This window comes from Onychomys torridus, chromosome 22 (assembly GCF_903995425.1).
Source record: "Onychomys torridus chromosome 22, mOncTor1.1, whole genome shotgun sequence".
NCBI classification, from domain to species: domain Eukaryota; kingdom Metazoa; phylum Chordata; class Mammalia; order Rodentia; family Cricetidae; genus Onychomys; species Onychomys torridus.
In genome coordinates, this window is record NC_050464.1 from 16347539 (window position 1) to 16367667 (window position 20129).

Consider the following 20129-nt stretch of genomic DNA (forward strand, 5'->3'; position numbering starts at 1 on the left):
GTGCCTGAAGGGGCCAGAGGGTGTCAGATCCTGTAGAGCTGGAGTTTCGAGTGGCTGTGGGTAATGGGACCCGAACCTGGATCTTCTGAAACAGCAGTAAGCACTCTTAACCACTGAACCGTTCTCCAGCCCAACCCTATGTTTTTTTGGGTTTTTTTTGTTGTTGTTTTGTTTTGTTTTTTAAATAAAGAGAAGGAGGGGACTGGAGAGATGGCTCCTCAGTTAAGAGCACTGGCTGCTCTTCCAGAGGACATAGGGTCAATTCCCAGCACCCACATGGCAGCTCACAACCGTCTGTGACTCCAGTTCCAGGGGATCCCACACCCTCACACAGACATACATGCAGGCAAAACACCAGTCCACATAAAATAAAAACAAATAAATTATTTAAAAAAATAAAGAGGGGGTGAGTTGAATGGTTCACTTAAAGCTAGGCAGCTTAGTAAGAGTTAAAGACAAGCCAGGCGGTGGTGGCACACGCCTTGAAATCCCAGAACGCAGGAGGCAGAGCCAGGCGGATGTCTGTGAGTTCAAGGCCAGCCTGGTCTACAGAGTTCCAGGAAAGGCAACAAAACCACACAGAGAAACCCTGTCTTGAAAACAAGAAAACACATAGTTAAAGACAGATTCCATTCCATGGGAACTGGGTTCCCTTCCAACCAATCCAGGAAGTTACGGTGACAATAGTTCAGGCTTTGCTAGCAATTTCTTGACGAACAAACAGAAATAATAACAGCGTGTGTTGCAGCCGAAGATCAAGAAACAAAGCTGTTACTGGGCATGATGTTAGGGTGGCACGTGGCATGGTGCACGCCTTTAATCCCAGCACTTGGTAGCAGAGGCAGGGGGGGGTCTCTGTGAGTTCAAGGCCAGCCTGGTCTACATAGCAAGTTCCAGGCTAGCCAGGGGTACACAGTGAGATTCTGTCTAAAAATTACAATAAAATAAGTGATCACCTAAAAAAGTGATAACGATAAAACACAGGACCAGAGAGAAGGCTTTGCTGGTGAGAGCATTTATAGAGGACCCGAGTTCAGTTCCCAGCACCCACATCGGGAAGCCTACAACTGCCTCTAACTCCAGCTCTAGGGGATCCCACAGCCTCTTCTTCCCTCCAAGGGTACCCATGCTCACTCGAGCATACCCACATACATACATACACAGACGGGCACACACACACACATAATTTAAAAATAAAAACATTTTTTTTAAAATACAGTTGTTCCTTGCCCCCAACCTTATTCAGTTAAGGTCTTTGTAGTTTCAGATCCCTAAAGTCAACTGTAACCCAAAAATATTATATGGAAAATGCCCAGCAGTAAACAATCCACAAGCTTCCTATGTATTTTTATTATATATTTTTTGTTTTGTTTTTTTGAGACAGGGTTTCTCTGTGTAGTTTTGGTGCCTGCCCTGGATCTCGCTCTGTAGACCAAGCTGGCCTTGAACTCGCAGAGGTCCTCCTGGCTCTGTCTCCTGAATGCTGGGATCAAAGGTGTGCACCACCACCACTCTGCCTTACTATACATTTATTTGTTTATTTATTGTGTGTGCACTTGCCGTGGCATGGATGATCACAAGACAACCTGTGGGCACCAGGTTTTTCCTTCTACAATATGGGTTCCAGGACTCAAACTCAGGTCAGGGCTTGGGAACAAGTGCCTTTACCTGCTAAGCCATCTCACTGGCCTTTTAATTTTCTCTGACAGCGTCTCATGTACCCGAGGCTGGCCTCGACCTAGCTCTGTAGAGAGAAATGATTTTCAAGCCCTGATCCTCCTGCCTCCACTACCCAAGGGCTGGGATTACAGGTGTTCACCATCACACCTAAGTTATGCTCTGCTGGGAGCAGAACCCACGATTTCACACAGGGCAAGTGAGCACTCTATCAACTGAGCCACATTCCCTGCTCCAGTTCCTGAGCTTTAATCACATGCCATTATTAGGGACTCCCCCTCCGTCCCAAATAATCTCATTGTCCAATACTTACACATTAAGTACTAAGTGGTCATCTTGGTTGTCAGATTGAGCACAGTGCTCATGTTCAAATACCGCATATTCTGCTGAAGGATTCTGAAGCATAAAAGTAACAATGGATGGTGGGAACTCCGTTGCAACACATTGTCATAACTGTTCTATTTCAGCATGTGGGCTTTTTAATATTTATTTTTAAATATTTATTCATGTGTGTCTATGTATGGGCACACGCATGCAGATGTAAAGATGCCCTCTCCCCCAAAGGGCAGAAGTAGGTGCTGGATCCCTGGAGCTGGAATTAGAGGTACTTGTGAGTCACCCACTGGGGTGCTGGGACCTGAACTAGGGTCCCTCCAAGTGCAGTACCTGCTCTTGACCATCAAGCCATCTCTCCAGTTCCTATTATTAGCCCTTCTATTATTTTTGTTCTTAGGTTGATTCTGTGCATAAGTTATAAATTAAACTTTATTATAGGTATAGGGAAACTTCAGTTCATGATTTCACACAGTCTGAGATTTTAGGGGTCGCCTGGGAGACTTGGAGTGCAGTCTCCGGAGGATAAAGGGTGAGTGTGGTTTTAAACCTTCAGCCTAAACACACTGAGTGTTTTCTTATAGAGAGAGAGACAAAGAAAAGGAGAGGGAAATGGAGAGGGAGAGAACGCCAAAAGCTCTTGCTACAATTCTTTTTGACTTCACATTTAGGTGTCGTTTACATCTGTTGCATTTTAACTTTGACCCACACTTTTTTTGTTTTGTTTTGATTTGGGGGTTTGTTGTTGCTGTTTGCTTTTACTTATGTATTTATTATTAAGATAGCTTCTCTCTTTCCATAGCCTAGGCTGGCCTTGAACTCTCTTGACCAATAATCCTCTTGCCTCTGGATCAGATCACAGGCATGTACAATGATGCCTGGCTAATATGGTTTGTGTGTGTGTGTGTGTGTGTGTGTGTGTGTGTGTGTGTGTAATTTTGTTGTTTGTTTGGCTGTTCTGTTGTTGTTTTGTATTGTTTTGTTTTTGACATAGTGTCTCAGCCCAGACTGAACTTGCCATGTAGCCAAAGATAACTTTGAACTCCTGATCTGTCTGCCTCTACTTTCCAAACTCCAGTATTATAAGTGTAAACCATCACTTGTATACACACACACACACACACACACACTCTATATCTATATCTATATCTATATCTATATCTAGATATAGATATTGTGGGGGGTTGGTTTTTTGAGACAGGGTTTCTCTGTGTAGTTTTGGTGCCTGTCCTGGATCTCACTCTATAGACCAGGCTGGCCTCGAACTCAGAGATCCGCCTGCCTCTGCCTCTTGAGTGCTGGGATTAAAGGCGTGGAACACCACTACCTGGCTGGTTTAGTTTCAACATTACATGTCATATATGTATTTTGTGTTGCTCGGGAGCGTGCCGTGTGGGAGCGTGCACAGGCCAGGGTGCTCGATTGTGGGGGTGTCGGGGGACAACTTGCAGGAGTCCGTTACGTCGTCTCACCTTGGGTTTGGGGGACCACCTGGATGATCGGAGCCATCCCAGCAGCACTGTTTGGTTTCACTTTGCTTGAGACGGGCTTGTAGCCTTGGGTGGTCTCGACCACGCCACTTAGCTGAGCCTGAGCGTGGGCTACAAGCTGCTCCTGTCTCTGCCTTCGAAGGCTGGAATCACAGGTGTGCACCCATTTGTTTTGGGGGCAGGGTACTGTTATGTCGCCCCGAGCTGTTCCTGACCTCTGTTCCCCCAGCCTCCCTCCGTTCTGTCTTTCCCTCGAGCGGCCCCACCACCACCCTTTGACCCATGTTTTCCACATCATTCATTCCTCCTTTTCTACCGATCATTCCCATCGTGCTCCCTCTTCGGTGCTCAGCTCTCGGCATCACTCCTCCTTGCTCACCTCTCACCCTTTTCCCGCCTTTTACCCCCGACCACCACCTACAAATGCTCCCCAGCTCGAGGCCCTTCATTGTCCCCCGACCCGCTCCCTCCCGGCCCTTCCCATCCTCCAATCAACCCACCGAGACAGCCTTGTTACCATGACGACCGAGCTTCTGCAAAGCCGAAGTCAAGGACCTGGTTGCCATGGTTTCCGCTTCTCCGCCTCCAGCCCCGCCCGCGCGCCGGGTGGGATGGGACGGGGGGGGGGGGGGGGGGGGGGGGGGGGGTGCAGCGAGGGCAGCGTTGGCGCCTGCGCCGTGCGGCCGCTCGAGGGAGCCGGCGAGGCCGGGCGGGGCGGGGCTTCAGGCGGAGAGGGAGGGCAAAGAAAAGAATCCGACGGGGAGTGGAGCTGGCGCCTACGGTGGCCGGAGAGGGACGTGCCGGGCCGGAGGCTGCAGGATGGTAGGCTGTGCTGGGAGGGAGGGGACGGGGACCCGAGGGGCGTGGGCTGTACCTGCGGGGGTCCGGAGGAGAGGAGTGGGGGGGCCGCCTTTGCTGGGAGTCGCCCTGTCTTCCCTGTGGTCCGCTGAGGATCCACTTCCCGGAGCGGCCCGGGGCGAGCCGACCTCGGGAGCTGGAAATGGCACTCGGGACAGGGGCGGGGAGGAGTCTCGTTGGCTGGGAGAGCGAGGGGACTGGGCTGGAGGCTGACGGGACCGTCCCGGGCTGGCTGGCTGCAGCGCTCGGGACGCGGGGTTCGGTCCTCGAGACGGCCCGGGTCACTGCTGCGGGGGAAGCCACCCGAGGACGGGGGGCGCCCGGGTCACCCCGGAGGGTCGCAGCGCGCCGAATCCCCTCCCAGGAGGCCCGGGACCTGGGGCGAGCGCCGTGTGGGAGGGGACAGTTTCCGGGCCTCCGGAGTTGACCTCCTGCGCCTCGGCTGAGCGCGCTCGGAGCTGCAGCTCAGGCGGGCTCCGGTGTTTGTAGCCGGGGTACCTAGGCTCTGGAGGACTCCCCGACTTCGGCATTCCCGGCTCTCCACCCTCCCCAGTCCATTTTCTTTTCCGGAACCCGGGCCTTCCGTCTTCCTGCCGTAGTTATCACCTCTGTAGCTTAGCCGCACTCGGCTTCCTCAGTTCTTCCCAGTCCCTGTCCCCCCCCACCACCACCAGCCCCCGCCCCTAGTTTCTGGGGTCTTTGTTCCTTTTCATTTATAAGGTGGAAGTGCCGCACACACCCAGAGATTCCAGCCCTGGCCATGTTCACAGATCTGTTTGCTGGGAACTGAGTTCAGGATATGGAATCAGGAACCCCTGCAGCTGGGAAAAAAACTAGATCCACAGAGCTGTGAGGACTCTGCTTGCTCTTTATTCCGCAGACATTCCCTAGGAGAGCCATCCTGGGGGACACGACCCTCAATGAGGGACTGCGGGATCTGGTGTCTGGGATGAAAGGTCAGGCCTTTTAGCACACACCTGTAACCCTGGCACTCAGGAGGTAAAAGAAGCAGGAGGATCAGAAAATCAAGGGCAGCCTGGGCTACATAGGGAATATAGGTCATACCTGAGCTACATGAAACCATGCCTAAAAAAAGAAAGAGAAAGAAAAGAGAGCCAGAGAGATGGCTCAGCTTGTGAAGGTACTTGCCAACCTGAGTTCAATCCCTGGGACTCTCCTGGTGGAAGGAGAGAACTGACTCCACAAAGCTGTCCTCGGACCTCCACATGTGGGCAGTGGCACATGGGTGCCCCCCCACCCCCACCCCCCCTGTATAAAATAACATTAAAAAAAAACATAAAGAAAGCCAGCACTGGGAACCAAGTGTGTAGATGGCAGAGGGCACGATCTGAATATCCCTGTACCAAGTGCAATTCGGATATATGTACGATACAGACAAGACTATCAACAAGCATGGGAGAGGCCTATGTGACAGGGCATCTGAGGGCTTATGGCAGGATGGGTAGAGACCCAACCTCTCTGAGACATGGGGTCTAGAAGGAACATAAGTAGAACTGTAGTGTGTTGACATCCGCTTGTCATGAGGCCAGGTGTCTTATTCCTCATGGAAAACAAGGTTAGGAAACAGGAGGTCAGGGAATAACAGCACCTAACATGTTACAGGGCCTACTGTGCACCACGCACACCCATGAATTAACTCATTTAAGAATTCCTTGGGGGTTGGGGATTTAGCTCAGTGGTAGAGCGCTTGCCTAGCAAGCGAAAGGCCCGGAGTTCGATCCTCAGCTCCTTAAGGGAGGAGGGGTGGAGAGATGGCTCAGCCATTAAGAGCACTTGCTGCTCTTCCAGAGGACCCAGCTCAGTTCTCAACACCTGTGTCAGGCTGCTTGCAACCGTCCGTAACTCCAGGTCTGGCTTCTGTGTCAGGCTGCTTGCAACCGTCTGTAACTCCAGGTCTGGCAGATCTGATGCCTCTGGCCTCCATGGGCACCTGCACTCATGTGCCCCTCCCCACTGTGTAGACACACCACACACATGATTAAAAACAATAAAATCAGGCTGGAGAGATGGCTCCGTGCTTAAGAGCTTGTGTGGCTATTGCAGAAGACCAGGGTTTGATTCCCGTCCCGTCCCCCCCCCCCATGGTGGCTCACAACCATCTGTAACCCTTGCCTTGGGGGATCCAACAGGCATGCACGTGACCATTTCAAACACACAAAGTAAAATAAATCTTTAAAAAAATAAGGAGAAAGACAAATCTGAAAAGAATTCTATAAGGAAAGTAACTTTATTGTTTCTATCTTGCGGGTAAAGAAACTAAGTTTCAAAGACCATAAGCTAGCTCAGTGCGTAAAGGCACTTGCTGCCAAGACTGAGTATCTGAATTTGATCCCTGGGGCTCACATGATAGGAGAGAACCATCTCCCAAAAGCTGTCTTCTGGAAACACACACACACACGCATATTTAAATAATGTTTTTAATGTTTATTTTTATGAGTGTGGGCAAGGTGGGTGCTTGCCACAACATGAGTGTAGAGGTTAGAGGTCAACTTGTAGGAGTCAGGTCTCTTCTGTAATGTGGGTCATGGGTATCGAACTCCGGTCATCAGGCTTGGTAACAAGCAGCTGAACCAATTGAGCCGTCTTGCCTGAGGTGGTACTCAGCTAGCAGAGCCAGGATTCGAACCCAAACCGCCGGCACGGAAATCTTTGACTCTCCCTCCGGAAAAGCATCCTTCCTTCTTCTCTACCCAGCGCTGACAGCTGGGACAGAAGTTTTGAAGGAGGTAGCGGTGAACAGCGCCGAGTCTGGGGCTATGCAAGAAGAGGCTCCACACCCGGTCTCTGCTCCTCAGCTCTGGTCCTTCCTCCCTTCCAGATGCGATTCATGCTGCTGTTCAGCCGGCAGGGTAAGCTCCGGCTGCAGAAATGGTACCTGGCCACCTCAGACAAGGAGAGGAAGAAAATGGTCCGTGAGCTCATGCAGGTCGTCCTGGCTCGAAAGCCCAAGATGTGCAGCTTCCTGGAGTGGAGGGACCTGAAAGTTGTCTACAAGAGGTGACTGGGTTAAAATGGCTGGGGACTAACTAACTCTCTTCCAAGTCGGGAGCGTGCCGAGGAGCCTACAGGCTGGTCAGGAATCCCCTCTTCCCTTCCTTCTGGGCTCTTCTCAGTCATTGCTTCCCACTTGGTTTTCTGATACAGCCTCTGGTGTCAGAAGACCCTGAAGACTCCCCTGCCCGCATACAGGTCCCTCCCGTTCACCACACTGGGCCTCACCCCACTTTTCCCAATCCACACGCCCACATCCCCACACCCTCCCTTTCTGGTTCCTTCTGCTCTGAGTGAGTAAACTGGTTCAGATTTCGGCTGAGTCCAACCGGGCGGGTCAGAGGGCGAGAAGGAGAGGAAATGAAACCTGTGTGTTTCTGAAGCACACTCACAGGAAAAACGTTAGTCTTGGTACCCGCCGGGACCACCATGTTACTCTTGGAGGACCTCAGGCTGGCGGGCAGGTTGGACCTGGAGCTCCAGGGTCCTGAAGCCAGCTCCTTACTCTGTCTCTCGGGTTTCCTCTCCAGATACGCCAGTCTCTATTTCTGCTGCGCCATCGAAGGTCAAGACAATGAGCTGATCACGCTGGAGCTGATCCACCGATACGTGGAGCTCCTGGACAAGTACTTTGGCAGCGTACGTCTCCCAAGGAACCCCGGTTTCCCTGACAGGCAGTTCCATCTTCCTGCCAAGCCTTAAAGACTCATCCAGTCCCTGCCCTGGAAGTCTCAGTGGGGAGGTGGTGTTGGGGCACAGGGACCGTAATTAATCTCCCCTTTTAAGCTCTAAGCCTATTAGCTGTGGCCCTTAATCAGCTTGGAGGTATACCTCGGTAGGTAGAGCTCTGTGTGAGATGGAGGGGTAGCAGTAGGGGGAGACAGACTGGCATTGGCAGAGACCAAATTCTCGCTTGATGGGGGTTCCTGCCCCTGGCATTGTATTTGAATATTCTGGAGAGAAAGAATGTGTGTGTGTGTGTGTGTGTGTGTGTGTGTGTGTGTGTGTGTGTGTAGAGGCCAGAGGACAAACTTGTGTTGTTCCTCATGCGCCCACCACCTTGATGGAATTTCTTTTCTTTCTTTCTATCTTTTTTTTTTTTTTTTTTTTTAAGGGTTAAAGACTCATTTTGTTTATTTTGGTTTTTCTAGACCTGGTTTCTCTGTGAAGCTGGAATTTTCTCTGGCCTTGAACTCATGCCTGCCTCTGCCTCCCATGTGCTGGGGAATTAAAGGCGTGCACCAGCACCACCCAGCTCGTTTTATTTTCTATCTCTATGTATGTGTGTCTGTCTAGGCATGTGCATGTGAGTGCAGGTGCCTGTGGAGGTCATCAGATTCCCTGGGGCTGGAGTCACAGGTGGTCATGAGCCCCCCACACATGGGTGGAGGGAATTGGACTCAGGTCCTCTGCGAGGAGAGTATGTACTCTTTACTGAGCCATCTCTCCAGCTCCCGCCTTGATTTGGTTTTTGCTTGCTTGTTTTGTGAGGTTTTTGTTTGTTTGTTTTGATGTTTTCTGTTTGTGGAGGCAGGGTCTCTCACTGGCCTGGAACTCCTGGATTCAGCTGACCTTGGGGGTCTGTCTGTCTGTCTGTCTCCACCTCCACTGTCTGTCTGTCTCCACCTTCCCTGTCTGTCTGTCTGTCTCCACCTCCCCTGTACTGGGATTACAAATAATCACTATTATGTTTAGCTTTTTTTTTTTTTTTGAGCTGAGGACCAAACCCAGGGCCTTGCGTTTGCTAGGCAAGCACTCTACCACTGAGCTAATCCCCAACCCCTGTTTAGCTTTTTTTACATAGGTCCTGGGGACCCAACTCTTCATGCCTGGGGCAAGGAGGTGTTCCATATACATACATGTAGGCAGGCAAAACACTCATGCACATAAAAATAAATAAATCTAAAATATCTTTTAAAATGATACTCAGAGCCTGATCTCTCCAGATTATGTAGTGTGTGGCCTGGGTTTTGACAGATAGTGCAGACCTTAGATACAGAATCGGTATGCCTCTGTAATACATAACACTGGTAATGATGTCCAAAGCCCAATTGGTGGGTTGGGCAGTGGTGGCGCACGCCTTTAACCCCAGCACTGGGGAGGCAGAGGCAGGAGGATCTCAGAGTTCAAGGCCAGCCTGGTCTACACAGAGCCAGTCCCAGGGTTGCCAGGGCTACACAGAGAAACCCTGCCTTGTGGGGCGGGGAACACAATTGGGTTCTACTTTAGTTGATTTCTTTTGGTGGTACTGGGGCTTGAACCCAGGACTGCACTCCTGCTGTTACTCTGTGCTTGGCCAGAGCTATACTTTTTTGTTTTAAGGTTTTTTTGTTTTTTGTTTGTTTGCTTTAATTACATTTATTTACTTGGGGATGCTCAGGCCCACTCAGGAATGTAGAGGTTAAAGGACAACTTTTGAGAATCTTTCTCTCCTCCTGCCCTGTGGCTCCTGGGTATCGACCTCCAGCTTAGCAGCAAGTGCCCCTACCCAAAGAGCCATCTCGTTACCCTTATTTTAATATTATGACTACCGGGGTGGGGCGTGCTTGCCATGACATGCATAGGAAGCAAGAGGACAGCTTTGTCGAAGGCGGTCTCTCCTCTACCTCTACATAAGTCCTAGGGCCTTGAACTCTGCTTGTCAGGCTTATGTGACAAGTACCATTACTTACTAGTACATCTGGCCAGCCTGGAACTCACTCTGTGGTCCAGGCTGGCCTCGAACTCACAGAGATCCACCTGGCTCTGCCCCGAGTGCTGGGATTAAAGGCGTGTGCCACCACCACCTGGCTCCCTTTTTTTGTTTTTGTTTTTAAGACAGTAGCAGGTATGCATCCTAAGCTGGTCTCTATCTCAGTGTGCAGCTGAGGTGATCTTGGTCTTCTGGTTCTCTTACCTCCACCTTCTAAGCTCTGGGGTCACAGGTATGGCTGCCACAGTTTATATGGTTTTGGGAGCTTTTTTTTTTTTTTTTTGAGCTGAGGATGGAACCCAGGGCCTTGTGCTTACTAGGCAAGCGCTCTATCTACCACTGAGCTAAATCCCCAACCCCCATTTTCTTTAAAGATTTATTCATTTATTTATTTATTTATTTATTTATTTATTTATTTATTTATTTATTTATTTATTGTGTATACAGAAGAGGGCGCCAGATCTCATTACAGATGGTTGTGAGCCACCATGTGGGTGCTGGGAACTGAACTCAGGACCTCTGGAAGAGCAGTCGGTGCTCTTAACCTCTGAGCCATCTCTCCAGCCCTGGTGCTGACCCATTTTAAGCATGTGTCTTAGCCACTGTTCTGTTGCTGTGTAAAGGCATTACGACCAAGGCAGCTATCATAAGAGAAAACATTTAACTGGGGGCTCACCTACAGTTTCAGAGGTTTAGTTCATTATCATCATGGGGGGAGGGTGGGGCATGGTGGCATGCAGGCAGGTGGTGGAGCAGTAGCTGAGAGCCAGCTACATCCTGATCCAGAGAGAGGGGGAGAGGGAGAGAGAGAATCTGGGTTTGGCAAATGCTTTTGAAACCTCAAAGCCCATCTCCAGTGACACATGTCCTCCAAAAAGGCCACACCCCTTAATCCTTCTAATCCTTTCAAGCAATTCTATTGCCTGGCAACTAAGAGTTCAAATATATGAGCCTATGGGGACTCTTCTCATTCAGACCACCACAGCAAGCATCCAACCAACTGAGCTACACTCCCAGACTGAGTTGGGTGATTGATTGATTGATTGATTGGTTTTGTGATGCTAGACATCATACCAAGGCCTCACACATCAAGGTACTTTGTGCTCTGCCACTGAGGTATATCCTCAGTCCTTTTTTTACTTTTTATTTTGAGGCAGGGTCTCACCAAGTTCCGCAAGCTGACCTTGAACTCACTCTGTAGCCCAGGATCCGTCTTCTGCCTCAGCTTCCTGCATAGCTGAGATAAGAGACCCACCCCACCCCACATGCCTTTTGAGGGTCTCTGGCTTGTTCTCCATCTATCCAAGGAGTCAGTGTTACCATCTCCATTTTGGGCTGGGGAAACCGAGGCTCATAGACGTTCCGTGATGTGCACAGCTAATTTCGTATTAACAGAGATCACCCTGGGTCTTCTAAAGCAAAGACCATATTCTCCTCTGCCCCAGAATGCCTAGGGTAGAGGCTAGCCCAGGGTCTTGCAGAAACCATGTTGGAGATTTTAAGAGAAAGGCAACAGCAACCACAGACTTCTATTTCCTTGTCCAGAGTAGGAGGCAAGCTATGAAAGAATGAGGAGGCATGGCAGCCTGTACCAATAATCTCATTACTCAGGCTGAGGCAGGAAGATTAAGACCTCAAGGCCAGCCTGGAGAGAAAGACCAACATCTTGAGAGTTGAGGACTGGGAGGACCTAAGATTCACTGAAGGAACTCACTGTGGGCTGGGGATGTAGCTCAGTTGGTAGAGAGCTTGCCTCGAAGACCTTGCTCTGCCCCACATGGTGTGGTGTGGAGGCACGTAATTATAATCTCGGCGTTTAGGAGGTGGAGGTGGGAGAACCAGTCTGGGATAGCTTCAGCTACGTAGTGAGTTCAGGGACAGCTGGACTGATGAGACTGGGGGCCGAAAGCAGAGGGAAGAAAGCAGGGGTTCGCCCTTGATGCTCAGCTCTGCCTTTTCCCCTCCCCCGTCTCCCAGGTCTGCGAGCTGGACATCATCTTTAACTTTGAGAAAGCCTACTTTATCCTGGATGAGTTTTTGATGGGAGGGGACGTCCAGGACACCTCCAAGAAGAGTGTGCTCAAGGCCATTGAGCAGGCTGACCTGCTGCAGGAGGTACGAGCCCGGGACAGTGAGGAGGAGGAGGAGGAGGACTGTGGCCGAGGGGCCTCCCCCTCCCCCGGACACCCTGCCCGGCGACGAGTGGGCCCCCCTCCCTGTGGCGTCTGGCCCCCGTCACGTCCTGCTGTCTAACTTGTCCTGAGCCCTGAACCCCTGGAGCAGGAGGTGGGTGGGCCCATCCCCCACTTGTGCCAATGGTTCCCTCTTTCCTCTGAGCTCTGTCCTCTTCCCAAGACCCAAGATGTCTGTGTTACTCTGGCCCAGTCTCCTTTGACTCCATGATTCTCCTGATGATAAGGGTTGTTTAGGGAACTGGAGAGTGAGGTTCATGGTAGATAAGCCTTTTCTTCCTCGATTTCATGTCTGTCTTTGTCTGTCTGTCTCTCTCTCTCTGTGTCTCTGTCTCTCTCTGATGGAGCCTAGGGCCCTGACCCCTACTTTGCCTGTCTCTGTGTTCCTATGTGTAACATGAGGCGTGTGTGTATGCACATGTGTATGTAGAGGCCAAAGGTTGAAAGCAGGTGTCTTCCTCAACCATTCTCCACCTTCATTTTTTCAGACAGTCTCACACTGAACCTAGAGTTCATCCATCCAGCCCAGCTGGTTGGCCACTGAGCTGAAGGGATCTTCTCTTCCTCAACTCCATCCTCACAGATATTTGGATCACAGACCTGCACCTCCACACCAGGCTTTTGTGTGGTTGCTGGGGATCTGTTTTTTTTTTTGTTGTTGTTTGTTTGTTTTGTTTTTTGGTTTTTCGAGACAGGGTTTCTCTGTGTAGCTTTGCGCCTTTACTGGAACTCACTCTGTAGACCAGGCTGGCCTCGAACTCACAGAGATCCGCCTGCCTCTGCCTCCCGAGTGCTGGGACTAAAGGCATGCGCCACCACGGCCCAGCCCAAATGCTGGGCTTTTTTTTTTTTTTGCTTTTGTTTTTTTCCAAGACAGGGTTTCCCTGTGTAGTTTTGGAGCCTATCCTGGAACTCACTCTGTAGCCCAGGTTGGCCTCGAACTCACAGAGATCCACCTGGCTCTGCCTCCCGAGTGCTGGGATTAAAGGCGTGGGCCGCCGCCGCCCGGCGTTGCTGGGGATCTGAACTCAGGCCCTCATGCTTACGTGACAGAGATATTAATGACCGAGCAGCCTCCCCGACCCTGACTAATCCTCACTTTCAGCATGTATACACACACTCCTCTGTTGCTCAGGAACCAACGGCTGTGGGGACTCGGGGCTGGCCTGGAGGGTGTCTGTTAGTTCTCCCTGATGCCTGGCACACCCCTCTCTGCCCACCGCTGCTTGTCCCCTCTCTGCTGTGCTACTGCTGAGCCTTGGTGCAGGAAGATGAGTCACCAGGACTCCGCAGTGACAAGCAAGCCAGCTTGAGCCGGTTCTGAGGCGAGGGAGAGATGGGGGCAACGAAGGAGCTGGTCAGCTCTCCAGGGGGAGAGATGGCGGAATGAAACTTGAGGTCACCCCACTGGTCCAGTTTCCCTTCACCCCCTGACACACACATGCACACACGCTTGTGTGTGGCCCCCAGTTACCAGACCCTAGTGACTCATCACTCTGTAACCCACCTTCCCTTCCCCGAGGAGCCTGGTGCCAATGTCTGACCGCCTTGGTCCCTCTAAAAGCCAGGGGCCGGGCGTCCACACTGCCCGCCTCCTGGGAGCCAGGATTCCTCTGCATCCTGCCCCAGCCTCATGCTTCTTGCCCACTGGGTTCTGAAGCTGCGTACCTGCCCCCCCCCCCCCCCCCGCTCAGAGCTTTAGATCCTGGGTGGTGATGAACTTGGCCTCCACCTCTCCTTGCCACTGTGGGTGCTGGGAGTGGCGTCACGTGGCCTGTGAGCCCCCCTCCGCTGAGGGCTCACAGCGTTGCCGCCTTGGGCTCACATCGGCTTCTCTTCTCTCACCCACTCCCACGTGTGTCTGTGCCTCTGATCCCTTCATCTCGCCCACCCCGTCTGCCCTTCCCGGTGTCTCTGCGTCACCCTCGTCTGTCTCAGGAGGATGAGTCGCCGCGCAGTGTCCTGGAGGAGATGGGCCTGGCATAGCCCCGTCAGCCAGCCTGGGGTCCCTGTGGAATGGGGGAAGCCGAGACCAGAGACAGCTCTTGGGGGCAGTTTCTCCCACCTCTCCCCCAGGCCCCTTCTCTGGGCGGGAGCTGGCTGCTTTTCCTCCGCCACCTCACCTTCTTTGGAAGGAGCTGTGGCTCCAGCCCCTCATTCAAACATTCCCTCCCTCCACCCTCTACCTTTCCCAGTGGAGGCTTTAGGAGCTAGAAGGCAGAAAAATGTGACCTGGATGGGGGTGCTAAGTGGCTTTCATTCCCCTCCTTGGAAGAACCTCCAATCCTACCATGTCCTTTATTGCTGTAAATATATAAATACGTCAGGTTAAAGGGAAGAGGTTTCCAGGGCTCTTTTCTCCCCTCTGCCCCCAAACCTACCTCCACCCCTCCTCATAGCCAGGGCAGCTTCTCTGCCTGGGAGTGGGTTTTCCCTCTCCTGCCCCGACTTCCTCCTGGGCTCCAGTGTCCAGCCAGAGCCAGGGAAGGAACCACTGAGTTAATGTTTTTCTAACCTTGCCACCTGGAGGGAAGGCACGGTTCGGGGAGGGGCCTGCTTTCTGGAACACTGGCCCTGCCCCCCCCCCTCCACTCCACACTGTGGATGTGGCAGGAGTCAAGCAGGTGGGGCGGGCCAAGCGGCTGCCTTTATTTCCTTCCTTCTGAAATAAAAGGAAAACGTGTTTCTGGACTTGGCTTGCCTCTGTCTTTGTTGAAGCCAGCTGGTGTCCACCCCGAGGTCAAGGGCAGCTTCCTGCTAGTGTCTTCCTGGGACCTGGGTCGTCATAGTTAGGAAGAAAAGCTAAAAATAGAAGATGCCCAGTTGGACGGCAGCTAGACAACAGATTTGGTTGTATTGTTTTGTTCTGTGTCCTAGGATAGTCAAACCCACGGCCTTGTGCATGCTAGGCAGACACTCTGCCTACTGAGCTCTAAGCCCTCCACTGTCTTGTCTTGTATTTTGAGACAAGGTTTTGCTGCATAGCTCTGAGTGACCTGGATCTCAGGGATGATTCTGCTACCTGTACTTTCTGGGATGTTTGGATGATAAGCATGTGCCAACCACACCCCAACCCAACAGATGCATTTGACATTTCTTTAAATTTTGAATCATGGTCTCACATAATCTAGGCCGGCCTCAAACTCATACAGATGGGAGAATCAGCTTGGTATTTCTGAGCTTCCTGCCTCTACCTCTAGAGATGCTGAGGTTACAGGTGTTCAGCCAGCACTCTGTTCTATGAAATGCTTCATACATGCTGGGCAAGCACTGGACCAACGGAACCACATGTTGATTTGTATGTTGCAGTACTAGGGATCACAACCCAGGGCCTCTTGCATTCGAGGTCAATGCTCTATCACTGAGCCCCAGCCCCAGCCCCAACAGATAAGTTAGTATGTGTGTCCCATGCTCTGTGAAGAGTTATTCTGGGGGTGGGGGTATCTATTGCTTATCTGGAGTTGAAGGTTAAATGATTGTCTTTTGCTGTCTGGCAGCTCTGCCTCAGAATCTCACACACAGCCTGGGAGGACAAGCCCTAAGGTCATAGGTTCTCGATTCTGAGATGTCCCTGTGAAGGATTTCTGTTTGCCTCTTTGTTTGGGGAGGTAACTGAGAAATGGTTAAAAGCAAGGTGTGTGGGGGTGGGGTGGGGGGTGGGGCGGCAGCTCCTCCACGAGCTTCTGAGAATTCAGGGAGCCATGAAGGGAAGGATGGATGACTCAGGGTCGGGGAAGCCATCCAGATACCCAAAAAGGAGCATCTCCTATGTGGTACCTCTCTTTTGCGTTCTAGAAACTTGCTCATCCCAGACAATTGTCTCTTGTTCCTTTTTTGTTTGTTTGTTTGTTTTTTCCTGACCCTGAACTAGGGACTAGACATGGGGCCAAGTGCATACTAGGCAGGCATTGGAACTAACTGAGCCACAGCCCCAACCAAACACCTGGCTCTCGGTTGGATTCCACTCTTCCCTGGGCCAAACACTAGCAATTATGACTCAGCTTCCGGCACACGGTGGTAGTGGAAAGCAGAGGTTCTATTTTTTTGTTTTTGGTTTTTTGGTTTTTTTGTTTTGTTTTGTTTTTGTTTTTGTTTTTTTTGTTTTTTGTTTTGTTTTTGAGCTGAGGATCGAACCCAGGGCCTTGCGCTTGCTAGGCAAGCAAGCGCTCTACCACTCAGCAAATCCCCAACCCCAGAGGTTCTATTTTGTTGTGTTTTTTATTACATTCATTTATTTTGTGGCTGGGTGGGTGGATATACCATGGTGGGCATGTGGTAGTCAGCCCTCCCCTTCCATCATGTGGAAAGAACTCTGCCTAGTGTTACACTCAGGTCAGGCTTGGCAACCTGTGCCTTTACCCACTGAATCATCTCACTGGCCCCAAAGTAGGGTCCCCTCATAGGTATTTCTAGAGCATTCCCTTCCCAGGTACAGCTTCACACCTTTCTCCCACCCAGTTCTGGCTTAGGTCGGAGAGTCCAGAACCGGATCAGACTGGCGCTCCCCTCACCGCCCCTTGGAGAGGACCAAGCAGGCCCAAGGGGTCGGGTGAATAACGGAAAACAAAGTCCTAATAAAATAGTCACTTTTATTTCTTAGCAAAACTATTTCCTCCGTGAGGGGTATTTACAACAGAGAAGGCCAGGAAGTGGGTAAGTTCACAGCGATTTGGAGAAGGGGTTGGCTCCGGGGGCCCCACGGCTGGGAGACAAACACTTCACAGGATTAATTAGAACAGATTTTTCCCCTTTGGGACCGGGAAGTCTCAAGAGATACTAGATGGGGACGAGGCCCCTGGAGGAAGTGGGGGTGTAAGGGGACTCGCACAAAACACCCACCCGCCTGCGATGGCCCCGGGATCGCCCGTGAGTTTGGGGGGTTCTGGACTGCAGACCCCGGGGGAAAGTCTGACAGGTCCGGTCCCCGCAGAGCTCGGGGCCGGGTCACGTGGGGCGGGGCCGGGCGGCAGCCGAGGGGCGGAGCCGGGGCGCATGCAAACACCGAGAGGGAGGAGGAGCGACACGGAGGGGGGGCGTGGTGGCGCGCCCAGCTTGGGGCGGGCGCGCGGGGGCGGGGCCGGGGCGGGTCACGGGCGGCGCAGCAGCACGTGCTCAATGTAATTCTCCAGCTCCTCCTGCTCCTGCAGCCGGCGCTCCTCCGCGTCCGCCTCCTCCTGCGCGCGCCTGGCCTGGGCCTCCAGGTCTGGATGGTGGCGCGCAGGTGGCAGCGCGTGGTGGAAGTGACGGCGGCGGGAGGACGCGGGTGGCTGCAGTGTCCGCGGCCGAATGTAGTTGGGGAAGGGGTGGTAGGGCCCCGGGGGAAACACCTCATCCTCCTCCCGATCCCAGGGTGGGAGCACTTCGTTCCAGTCCGGCAACTCATCCCGGGCCGGGGCGGGAGGTGGGGGCTGCGGGGAGCGGACATGAGTGGGGGCTGGGGCGGCCCGGGGGGGGCGGCACCGGCTCGGGAGGGGCGTTCTTCTTCCGCTTCCGTTTCTCCTCCACCTCTTCGATGATGCTGACCACGTCGTCGGCTGGCAGGTGGAGTTTGGTGGACAGTTCAATGAGGCTATCGATCGTCTGCGGATCCATCTCCTCGTCGTCGTCGTCTTCTTCCCCTCCCTCCTCGGCCCCCTCAGCATCCTTCCGCCGATGGCCTGGCGCCTCCTCCTGGGAGCGCTTGTCCTCGGCTCCGGCTTCCCCGTCCTCCTCCTCCTCGGCGAACAGGAGCGCGTTCTGCCGCGCCCTCTCCGCCTCCTCTGCCTCCGCCTCCGCCTCCGCCGCCTCCTCATCCTCTTCCCCCATCTCGTCCTCCCCACCACCGCGTCTCTCCTGCTCCGCCTCCTCCTCCCTCTCGCTCTCCCGCTCTTGCTGCGTCTCCTGCAGCCCGCGACCCCCGAGATCGCGCTGCCGGGCTCCGCCCTGCAGCAGATACTGGAGCAGCAGGTCGGAGGCGAGGTCGGCCAGCCGCTCTTCTTGCGCCGCGGCCTGCCGGGTGGCCTCCGCCTGTCTCCTCCCTGCCTCTACCTGAGCCAGCCCTTGCTGAAGCAGGCGCTCTCCAGCCTCAGAGCCTCCCAGGAGTGAGCCCTCGAGCCGGCGCACCTTGGGGAAGGGGCCACCTAGGCTTTGGTACGCCTTGGATAAGGGTGTCAAAGTCTCACCTAGATGTGTTTTAGGGGAGGTCACTCCTTCCCCGAACTGATGGGTTTCGGGAAGGGGAGCGCTTTCGGGCATTCGAACCTGGAATTGCGAAGGGACAGGGGGTGGCAGAGGAGCGCGCTCCGGGACGCGCGCCTGGAACTCTCCCCAGGAAGCGCGCCACACGCGCTCTGGCCCGGGGCTCTCCAGATTGACTCGGGTCAGCGTGTGCGTGCGGGTTTCCGTCTCTGCTGCGGCCGTCTCTTGCTGGCGCTTAGCATTGCTCGGACTGAAATCTCGAAGTTCTTGGAGCAAGGACGCTAGCGCCTCCAGCTCCTCTGAGCGGTCGTCGGCCTCGGGATCGTTGTCCTGAGTCTGAGGGCGAGGGGGGGCCGCAGCGGGCGCTTGGATCTCTGGTGCCGGGAGGCTGTGGGTCTGACTGCGCACAGACTCGGTTAACAGAGCTTCTGCGGCGTCTTCGGGTGTTCCCTTCTGGGAACCTCCTGGGACCGCCGGGGGCGAGGCCGGACGATCCAGTGCCTGCAACAGTACCGCGGCCAGCGCCCGGGGATCCACGCCCTGGAAGAGCTCTCCCTGGTCCTGAGGCTCGGAATTCCGAGCGGCTCGGACCTCTGGGACGCTGCCATCCTTTGGCCGGGACACTGCGTCCTCGGCTACCTGCTCTTTATGCTCAGAGCCAAGGGGAGGAGGATAAGCATCGGAGCGCCCGGGGGGCGCCGCTCCCAACCCCTGGATCAGTAGAAGGAAGCAGAAGAGGACGGATGCCGGCAACGTGAGGGTTTTCATGACCAACGGGCTGCCAGAGACTGAAAAATAGAAGAAGCCAAAGAAATAGAGGATTTCTGTAAGAATTCCCTGCTTTCTATTTCTGCATTCCCTTCCCCCACCTTTGAGCAGGAAATCCGGGGTTTCCCTCATGTCTCCAACCTTACCCGAAGAGAAAACGTTTAGCAGAGAACAAGAAAGATGTGGCGATCTCTGGAGTCGTGCAAATGGGAAATAACGCCCGCAGTTCTCGTCCTGGCTACCCAGTGCCTCCCGTCGCCCCCTTCCCCAAGTCATCTCTCAGCCAGCGCCCGCGTACAAGGATAAGCGGGAGGTGGGGGGGGGGACCTGTTCCCTCCCCACAGGACTCCCCGGATGGTGCGTGGGCGACCTCATCAGCGACAGAAAAGCAGAGACTCCCCCATTTACCAAAGACCCTTCCCGGGGGCCCCCCGCTGTGCTCTCGACACCCCACTCGGAGAGAAAACCCTCCCTTCACGCCCACGACTGAAGAGGGTTGGAGGAATGGACATCGGAGTATTTACCAGCCGGTGTCACGACGGCGGGCGGTGGAGAGGAGGGTCGGGACAGGGGGAAGATGGGGCCCCGTCCGCCTTGGCTCCGTCCCGTGGCTGGAGTGTGAGCGATGGTGGAGGGCTGGCGTTCCGGGAGCTGGGCTCCGCTGGGTCAGCAGCAGCGCTCTCGCTCCGGCTTCAGCACGCTGGACAGCGCCCGCGCCGCCGCCTTATAAAGGGGAGCGCGCGGGGTCACGTGGGCTCGCCCCGCCCCGTTGACGTCAATGTTCATTCATGGGGAAGCGGGCGGGTGCCTGGTGGATGGTGGATGTCCGGTGATTGGAGGGTGAGCGCCGCTCCCGGCCTGCGCCTGCGCAGTGAGGCCCTCGGCTGGAGGGGCGTGCGCCAGCCGAGCTCCGGGAAATGAATGAATGAA

At 53.7% G+C, this 20129-nt stretch overlaps 2 protein-coding genes and 1 long non-coding RNA gene across 3 annotated transcripts in view; 1 reads left to right on the forward strand and 2 right to left on the reverse strand.

Annotated features, from left to right (window-relative positions):
- Positions 1–4610, reverse strand: part of LOC118572684 — a 7690-nt gene extending 3080 nt beyond the window's left edge. The window contains exons 1-3 of the long non-coding RNA XR_004943503.1: positions 4001–4610; positions 3483–3643; positions 1991–2073 (exon numbers count right to left, since the gene is read on the reverse strand). This is a non-coding gene — a long non-coding RNA (uncharacterized LOC118572684). The remainder of the gene's footprint in view (positions 1–1990; positions 2074–3482; positions 3644–4000) is intronic.
- Ap1s1 (adaptor related protein complex 1 subunit sigma 1) lies at positions 4227–14945 on the forward strand. Its single transcript, XM_036172464.1, has 5 exons — positions 4227–4322; positions 7198–7376; positions 7901–8009; positions 12040–12177; positions 14193–14945. The coding sequence occupies exons 1-5, from the start codon at positions 4320–4322 to the stop codon at positions 14238–14240; spliced, it is 477 nt and encodes a 158-aa protein (XP_036028357.1). The 5' UTR covers positions 4227–4319; the 3' UTR covers positions 14241–14945.
- Positions 14946–16823: 1878 nt separating this feature from the next.
- Vgf (VGF nerve growth factor inducible) lies at positions 16824–19691 on the reverse strand. Its single transcript, XM_036172403.1, is given in 3 exon segments — positions 16824–17707; positions 17709–19219; positions 19346–19691. Coding segments are annotated over 3 exon segments (2007 nt in total). The 5' UTR covers positions 19476–19691; the 3' UTR covers positions 16824–17341.
- Between the last annotated feature and the right edge of the window lie 438 nt (positions 19692–20129).

What these genes read in the sequence shown, in the direction of transcription:
- Ap1s1 (XM_036172464.1), top strand. An exon ending in TGGACAAGTACTTTGGCAGC is followed by an intron (nt 8,010 to 12,039) that starts GTACGTCTCCCA and finishes CCCGTCTCCCAG; the next exon opens with GTCTGCGAGCTGGACATCAT. An exon ending in AGGCTGACCTGCTGCAGGAG is followed by an intron (nt 12,178 to 14,192) that starts GTACGAGCCCGG and finishes CGTCTGTCTCAG; the next exon opens with GAGGATGAGTCGCCGCGCAG.